Here is a 9,444-nt window from a genome sequence, read left to right as displayed (position 1 = left end):
TGTTTAATTTTAAAGAGGTCAGTTAAAAGAAAAAAAACGCTTACGTGACATTTCAACTATCAAAAACTGAATATTTGGTAGGTAGGCTGCTTTTAACTGTTCTTCTTCATCTGCTAACCATCTCAATATCCTGCAAGAAAGTTGAACCTCAGCATCACAAAAGCTACTAGCAGTCTGATTACGTAAACAGATTGAAAAGCATTAAAATCAGCTTATTTCTAGGTTCTTTCCATGGTGAGGCCATATAGACTATTAGAACTAACATAATGACTTAATACACCATGCTGCAAGTTACAAGTACAAAAGCTTTAGTAAGTCAAAGATACAGCTTAGTTTGGCAGTTAACATTTTCATCTTTTAACTTGGGAAAAGCTTAACTGGATAATCAGTCCATAAGAATACATAACTAATTAAAAAGTTAACTGTCTCTCATCTTCTTCTGTTATATCACGTAGCTTTTCTCCCTGTGGGATTCCGTCACATCTATGGTTCTTGTAATCATAGTCAATTTAGATTTAACTTTCTGTGCATGATCAGCTCTCAATTTAAGGTAATCAGAAGTATATAGATGGCAGGTCATAGTATTAATTTTTTATTTGTTTTTACAACTCAAGAATTAGATAAACCGAGTATAATAGAGAGAGCATCTATACCTCTCCTTAATGTAATTGGAGTTGGAGAAAGTAAATCGCAGAATCAACTCTGACGATCATAACACCTGGAACCTTAGTTGCTTCTGGATATTGTTCGATGTTTCTATACACAGTTGTCCTAGGAATCTTCCCAAGAATTGCAGTCCGTGGCCTGGTAACTTGTAAGAGGATTTTAGCAAAGGAAATTGAGACCTGGACATAAACAAATGTTAACTTAGACCACTTATCTCTGTATAGTATTGGAATCTAAGGTAGTTGTCGATAATGATTTATACCGCAATTAAGAGGCCTATCTCAACAGATGCAAAGATTACACCAAAGAAGGCTCCCATGCAAGCGACGAAATCAAATTTATCAATCTTCCATATAAGGATTGCTGCTTGGAAGTCGATTAGGTTGATCACAGCAGATATAATGATAGCAGCAAGAATGGCATTTGGGGTGTACTTAAAAAGAGGTGTAATGAATTGCAAGGTTAGAAAAACCACAATGGACATCACAATATTAGAGACTGCAGTTTGGCAGCCGGCCATGTAATTCACTGCCGAGCGAGAGAATGAACCTGCAAGTATGAGTGCATATAGTCAGTTATATTCCATGTGCTTAGTCTCATGTCCCTCACTCCCTCTAGAAACCATGTCCAGGGTTCTACATATGCTTATTGCTTAAACTATTAAAGTATCAGTTAGCGTGTATATAGGTTTTCCTTATTTAGCTAGGAATTAATGTCATAGCTGTATAGTTGACTTACCTTAAATGGTATTATGTATCCTGTATAAATATACCTTGAGATATATTAAAATTTATTCGGCCATATTATCAAGTTGGTATCAGAGCCTAGAGATCTAGGTTTTTCCAAAGTTTTTTCGCGCTACAGTACCCGCTACAGTGTCGCCGCTACAGTACTGCTACAGTGTCGCCGCTACAGTACCGCAACAGTACTGCTACAGTATCGCCGCTACAGTACTGCGAAAAAAAAAAATTTTTTCTTTGTTCTTGCTGAAACCCTAACCTGAAGAATTGCTGCTGCCGCACCCTTCCAAGAGCAACTCTAGCTCTTCTCTTGTGCTGCTGCTAGCCTATCTTCTTTTCTTAAAATCCTAGCTAAACACCATCAACAAACCCTAGCCAAACAGGAAGGTGCCGATCAGCCAAGCCGAAACCCTAGCCTCAATCTTTCTTTGAAAGAAATCCTAGCCGCATCCTATGTCTGACGAAATTGTCACTGCCTCTGCCAGCAAGACCCCTGTGATTTCTGAAAACAAGATGTCATCCATTGTGACTTTTCAGGAGACTTCTTCTCCAATCCATATCAAATTAGATGGTACTAATTATCGTATTTGGTCTAAGATTTTGGAGATGCATATTGCCGGCAGAAATAAGAAGGGCTATATTACAGGCAGGAAGGTTGCACCTGCAGAGACTGATCCGACCTATGATGAGTGGGAAGCTGCAGATGCCATAGTGAAGTCATGGCTCATCAACTCCATGACGCCCAATCTCATGTCTCATTTCGTTCAGTGTGGAACAGCGAAGGAGGTTTGGGATGCTGTTAAGAGGAGCTATCTTGATGCCTCTGACTCTTCTCAGGTTTATGAATTGATGAAGAAGACCTTTCAATTGCGTCAGGGTGGCCGACCTCTCACTGAGTACTATAATGAGCTGAACTCCATTTTCATGGAGTTAGATTATCGACGGCCTAATGATATGGAGTGTACAGCTGATGCTGAGAAACAGAGGAAGCGTATAGCTGAGGATCGGGTTTATATGTTTCTTGCAGGTCTTGATCACAGTTTGGATCAAGTTAGCAGTCGTGTTTTGGCTGCTTCTCCTTTACCAAGCCTGGAAGAAGCCTACTCACTGGTTCGTCGCGAAGCACAACGACAGGTCACCATGGGAACTGAAGATAGTTCTATGGCTTCAGCCCTGGTAGCCCAGAAAAGCAGCTTTCGGCCAGCCCCTCCTGCTGTTTCCTCTGAGCCTTCTGCTCGCCTCTGCACTTATTGCAATAGTACTCGACATACAGTGGATGTTTGCTGGAAGAAGCATGGTTACCCGGAGTGGTATAAGCTTAAGCAAGCCGAGAGAAGGAACAAGAAATCCTCTCAGTCTGCCCTTGTTGACACATGTCCTTCTTCTGCTTCTCAGGTCTCTCGAGTTTCTTCCCAAGGAGGAGGTAATTTTGGTTTTGCATTTCTTTCTTCTACTAACACTTGGGTTATTGATTCAGGGGCTACTGATCATATGACTAGTAAGTCTTCCTTGTTCAGTTCTCTAATACCTCCGCCTGTTAAGTCTGTTCAGGTTGCCGATGGGACTCCCATGCCGATTACGGGGGCCGGGACTGTCTCTCTTTCTCCTTCATTCTCCATGTCTTCTGTTTTGCTTGCACCTAATCTCTCTAATAGTCTCCTCTCCATTAGCCAGATTACTAAAAGTCTTAATTGTTCTGTGACCTTTCATTCTACTCACTGTGTTTTTCAGGACAATCTCACGAAGATGACGATTGGCACTGGTAGGGAGAGAGGGGGTCTTTACTACTTAGAGGGGACCCGACAATTGCAGTCAGAGTCTAGCCGTGGGCTTCAAGTAGGAATAGGAGGGTCTGAAAGGGAGAAGATTCTTTTATGGCATTGTCGTCTTGGACATCCATCGTTTGTCTATCTAGAACGTTTGTTTCCTAGGTTGTTTATCAATATTCCTGTTGCTAGTTTAAGGTGTGAACAGTGCATTTATGCAAAAAACCATCGTGTTCCTTTTAAAGTGAGTTTCAATAAAAGCTCTATTCCTTTTTCATGTGTTTATACAGATGTTTGGGGTCCGTTTTCTACTCCTTCTGCTTCTGGTCATAAATATTTTGTGTCTTTTATTGATGACTGTACTCGGGTGAGCTGGGTGTACTTGCTAAAGTCTAAGAGTGATGTTATCCATGTTATTCCTAAATTTTACAAAATGATTATCACACAGTTTAATTCTCAGGTTCAGGTATTTCATTCTGACAATGGTCGTGAGTTTGTTAATCAGTCACTTACTGATTTCTATACACAACATGGCATCATCCACCAGACGACGTGTGCCTACACGCCACAACAGAACGGCATAGCAGAACGTAAGAACCGTCATCTTCTTGAGGTGGCACGGGCCTTATGTTTTACTATGCATGTTCCGAAACGCTTCTGGGCTGATGCTGTCATGACTGCTGTCTTTCTTATCAATAGAATGCCTGCTCGTATCATTGACTATCAGACCCCATTGCGGATGTTGTCACGATTTCACCCTATCCCTTCTGCCCTAAATCTTTGCCCTAGGGTCTTTGGTTGTGTTTGTTTTGTTCATGTTCACTCTCTTCATAGGGATAAACTTGATCCCCGTGCTCTTAGGTGTGTTTTTCTTGGTTACTCTAATTCTCAAAAGGGGTATAAATGTTTTCATCCTCCTACAGGTAAAATCTATGTGTCCATGGATGTTGAGTTTTGTGAGCGTGTGTCTTATTTTTCTGGGGAGGTCTCAATGGTACCTCTTCAGGGGGAGATTCGAAGTAAGGAAGAGGAACAATTGTGGTTGGATGAAAAGAGATTGTGGATTTCGGGTAAGGGGGAGGATTCAGCTGTTTCGGGTTCTGATCCTGTGATGGCTGAATCCGAACCTGAGGAAAGGCCGGCCCGGTTGTTCCAAAAAGGCTATACTAGGAGAAACAAAGTTACTACTGCTGTGCCTCCCTCTAATTTCAGTACTCCTCTTGATGATACTACCATGCCATCGGATGACTCTTCTAAGATCGACTCTGAGGTACATGTTTCTTTCCCTATAGCTTCAGTTTCAGATACTGATTTGAATCCTAACCCTGTAACTTCAGAATCTGCTGACTTGGATTCACAAGTTGGTGGTCCGGATAGAAGATATCCCCTTCGTGAACGTAGAGAGCCTGATCGGTTGGGCTTCTCTAAATCATCTTCTAATGTAGTTTATCCTATGTCAGATTTTGTCTCTTATCATCGTTTGTCTAAGTCTCACCTTGCTTTTGCCCTTCAGTTGTCTTCTGTGTCTGTTCCTAGTCATTTTCAGGAAGCTCTTGGAGATCCCAAGTGGAAGTCTGCTATGGTAGAAGAAATGAAGGCACTCCAGAAGAATTCTACTTGGGAGATGGTCGAGTTACCTCAGGAAAAGAAGACAGTAGGGTGTAAGTGGGTATTTACAGTGAAATATAAATCAGATGGTACAGTTGACAGGTACAAGGCTAGACTGGTTGCCAAGGGTTACACCCAGACTTATGGGATTGACTATCGAGAGACCTTTGCTCCTGTGGCCAAGATGAACACTGTTAGAGTCATACTTTCTCTTGCAGCTAATTTGGATTGGTCATTACGACAGTTTGATGTGAAGAATGCTTTTCTTCATGGTGATCTGATAGAGGAGGTGTATATGGATCCTCCTCCAGGATTTACACCGAAAGGAGGCAAGGTATGCAAGCTGAAGAAGGCGCTTTATGGACTGAAACAGTCGCCGAGGGCTTGGTTTGGCAGATTAAGCCACTCAATGAAGGCATATGGTTTTAAGCAAGCCTTGGCAGATCACACCCTGTTCTATAAACGAGATGGTGATGATATTACCTTGCTTATTGTTTATGTTGATGACATGATTGTTACAGGTAGTAATCCAAGTAAGATAGAGAAGCTTCAGGGTTATTTGGCTAAGGAATTTGAAATGAAGGATTTAGGAGCTCTAAAATACTTCTTGGGCATTGAAGTGTCTCGGTCCAAGCAAGGAATTTTCCTCTCTCAACGGAAGTATACATTAGATCTCTTGGCTGAAACTGGTAACTCTGCCTGTGAACCTGTGGATACTCCTATTGAGGTGAATCATGGTCTGACTATCTATCCTGATCAGGTTCCGACAAACAAGGAAAGGTATCAGAGGCTAGTAGGGAAGTTGATCTATCTAGCTCATACTAGGCCTGACATATCATATGCAGTTAGTGTTGTGAGTCAATTCATGCATAATCCAAGCAACCGACACATGGATGCAGTGAATCGTATTTTGGCTTATCTAAAGTCCTCTCCAGGTAAAGGTATTATGTTCTCCAGGCATGGACACCTAGATATTGTGGGATACACTGATTCAGACTTTGCTGGGTCCAGATTGGATAGGAAGTCTACTTCAGGGTATGTGTCATTTGTTGGAGGAAATTTGGTGACTTGGCGGAGTAAGAAACAGAATGTGGTATCACTGTCTAGTGCAGAAGCTGAATACCGTGCCCTTCATCATGCAACTACAGAGATTACTTGGCTCAAAATTCTCTTAAGTGAACTCGGGTATGGTCCTCAGAAACCGATGATGCTCTTTTGTGATAACACGGCGGCTATTGAGATTGCTAATAATCCTGTACAGCACGATCGAACCAAGCATGTTGAACTTGACAGGAACTACATCAAGGATAATCTAGATGCTGGTGTGATAGAGGTTCCTTATATTAGGAGTGCGGATCAGCTGGCTGATATGATGACTCATGCTGTTGCTAGTGGTCCATTCCATGCATCGCTATCCAAGTTGGGCATGAGCGATATCTATGCACCAACTTGAGGGGGAGAGTTAGCGTGTATATAGGTTTTCCTTATTTAGCTAGGAATTAATGTCATAGCTGTATAGTTGACTTACCTTAAATGGTATTATGTATCCTGTATAAATATACCTTGAGATATATTAAAATTTATTCGGCCATATTATCAAGTGTATCACCTAACCATGTAGTTACTAGGTTCGAAATTTTGGCACAGTATTATGCAATAACTATATTCCACCTTCAAAGCTTTTTATAAGATCTTCGGTACAAAATACAAATAGACAGACAGCAGGAACCAATCCTTATCAGGCATAAATATGCATTCCTAAATATTTTTCTGCATTGTTGTCCTAATAGTATGTAATTCATGTAATTCAAATCGTACTTTCTTCTCACCTGTCGCCACATAGCAGGAAGTCATTGAGCCAACAATATTCATGGTTCCTAGAGCCACCATTTCTTTGTTTCCATCTAATTGGTAGTCCTTCATGGAAGCAAAAGTTCTTCCAATTGCTATCGCTTCCTGGTCATGCCAACACGAGAGAATTAGAATTAAGAAAGGGTTTAGATACAAGAAGTGATACCAAATCTTTTCTTGGTAAGAGGAAATGGGTTATGAGATTGCTCACTGTCAATGCTATCATGCCAGCCACAACGCCAATCTTAAAACCCTTTGCGAGATAGTCACCAGTGAAAAATATTTTATCCACAGATGGAGGATTGATTCCTTTTACTATATGTCTCACCTTCATACATAAATAAACTGTTAGTATTGCTGCTGATAGCTGCTATCACCCTGCTATCTGTACAACAATAGTATGAGAAAAAGAGCAAGAAAAATATAACCTAAAGTACTTACAATTTCAACCCCTTCTTTATCTGCACGAGTTATGTACACAAAAAAAGTGGACAGGATAACTGATATCAGCGGGGCAATTGCCGAAACCCAGAAGAGCTTCTTGTTCTTCTTTGCCTGCTCCCCAAAACATGTGAAAATCAGACAAGAATTAACAAACTTGAATCATATTAGGTAAGGGTGGTAAGGTTTTGGGGCTTACAATATATTTGGCAACTATAAGAAACGATAAAAACGATGCTCCGATGACTATTGTCTGCCAGTTCCACTGCAAAATTTTGTATTATAGGATTCAGTATCTTGATGTTGCAGGTTTCAGACTCTATTTAGAAGGTAAGGATAGAAGTAGTGGAAAAATACATAAACAATTGAGTTAGAGAGGTAGATAGAGCTTACCCCATGATGGGCCGAGCCAAATACTGAGTGCATTACAGAGATAATATCAGTTTTCCTTGTGAACTTTTTTATGCCAAGAAAACCCTTAAGCTGTTGGAGGGCAATTGTGATGGCAGCTCCACCCATAAATCCAACGATGGCAGCGTGAGATAGGAAATCAATCAAGAATCCCATCCTGATAACAACAAGATAAAACCAGAATAATATTATCACAGAGAGCAGAAACCTAAAGGCCTTCAAAGATAGAATAAGAAATTAATTATGGTAAGAAACATTTAAGATGTAAATTCCCTTTAAGACCCAGAGAGCTAAAGTACTCAATTACCTCAAAATCCCAAGGGTAGCTTGGGTGATCCCTGCAAAAAATGTAGCCGTGAATGCCAGCCGCCGGTAGTCTGATGGATTTGTGGCAGGGTCAATCTCATTCTGGAGCAAAGTACCCAACAGGAGAGACACCACAGCCACAGGTCCGATGGCAATATCTCTTGAGCTACCCATGACAGCATAGATCAATGGCGGAACAAAGCTCGAGTCTGAAAAGTTTTGGAACAATAGAAGAGAAGTCTCACCACAATATCCAAGGAAAATAGCTATAAGCAATGGAAGGTGTTGTTGAGTAACATAGATACTTACACAATCCATACTGGGGAGCCATATTTGCAAGTTTTGCATAGCCAATGTCCTGATTTGCCAGTTGAGAAAATCATTAGAACTTGTAAATGAAAAATGACATAAATTTGCTATTCTTTATTCCCTTCTATCTATACATCTAATAAGCAGATAAATTACCTGAGGAATGCAGAGACTAGCAATAGTCAGTCCAGCAATTAGGTCCCCCCTAAATTTCAATAGATTGTAACCTCTCCCCCATTCAAGTATGGGGAAAATGGCCTGCAGGCCAAGGACGAACTTCCGTGACCCGGATTGATGCTTGAAGGACCTTAGAGGATCATCTGAAAATAATGTTTCCTTCAGGGTGGCTGTGAATTCCTTAAAGAGCTTTTGCTTTGGGGGAACTCCCACTTTATGAATGAAAGTTCCACCCTGTGAATTATGGCGCGAAGATGGAAAACTTCTGGTTTCCATCTCTTTAGCTTCGAGGTCCTCACTGCTTGAATGAACCGAAGCCATGGATATTCAGTTCACCTGTAGTGCATGACACAGCAAAACAAACCATGACCAGACATATCAGAATACTGATTCTTATTATGAACAAAGTGCTAGAGCAGACAGTACTCAGAAGTGTAAAGGGCTGCAATAAACCACTAAGGAGCAGTTTCTAGCTGCATGTAGCATGTATATTTCACAGCCTCTACTTTCAACCTTTTAAGGTTCACTAATCAACTAACTGGTCTATAGGAATATTGGTCTGAGTGAACACATATTCAGTTCAAAGAAGTGCACAAATATAACTTTTCAGCCAAAAGTGGTAGTTGTAGAGACTGAATCTAACCCAATGAAAAGAATGGATGCTGGAGAAGGCTTTGTGCAGACAATTCTTTGAAAGTACACAGGGGCTTACGTGAGTGCTGAAGGAAGTTCGGAAGCTCAGCCTTATATAAGCACTTAAAAGGATTTCTGGTCAAACTTTTCTAGCTGAAAGACACAAGCACAAAAAAGTATTAAGTTGTGCATCTAGATCTCATACATGACATATACATGACTAACCAACAAAGTGAAGCAAAAATTTTCAATTCCAACCAGCCAAAGAATTGATTATTAAATTTCTGGTGATTGGTGTAAGCAAAGTCATCATCGGTTCCATAATTTTAGTGCTTAGGAGTATATAATATGTATTGGAAGATGGTGTTGACTTAAGAGCACAGATGGCAGCAGCTAGAAACCAGAAGATTATACCCACCTTTTTTTTTTACTATTTATTAGACAATATTTTTCAACCTTAAGTCCATCACAACCAGCCATTAGAAGTCTAGTGTAACAGTTTCAAGTTTTAACGGGTGTCTTAATTGAAAAAAACA

The 9,444-nt window shown here is 40.6% G+C and overlaps 1 protein-coding gene across 1 annotated transcript; it reads right to left on the bottom strand.

The window, feature by feature from the left end:
• Positions 1-18: 18 nt before the first annotated feature.
• Positions 19-9,217, bottom strand: LOC147279416 (sulfate transporter 1.2-like). The gene is given in 13 exon segments (XM_086252027.1): positions 19-130; positions 654-686; positions 688-845; positions 929-1,215; positions 6,610-6,736; positions 6,843-6,959; positions 7,073-7,186; positions 7,272-7,337; positions 7,466-7,640; positions 7,791-7,998; positions 8,099-8,147; positions 8,255-8,611; positions 8,919-9,217. Coding segments are annotated over 12 exon segments (1,788 nt in total). The 5' UTR covers positions 8,597-8,611; positions 8,919-9,217.
• Positions 9,218-9,444: the final 227 nt, after the last annotated feature.

This window comes from Dryas octopetala, chromosome 7 (assembly GCF_963921425.1).
Source record: "Dryas octopetala chromosome 7, drDryOcto1.1, whole genome shotgun sequence".
Classification (NCBI taxonomy): domain Eukaryota; kingdom Viridiplantae; phylum Streptophyta; class Magnoliopsida; order Rosales; family Rosaceae; genus Dryas; species Dryas octopetala.
Note: the sequence above shows the minus strand (reverse complement) of the source record. Positions and strands in the feature narration are given on the sequence as shown.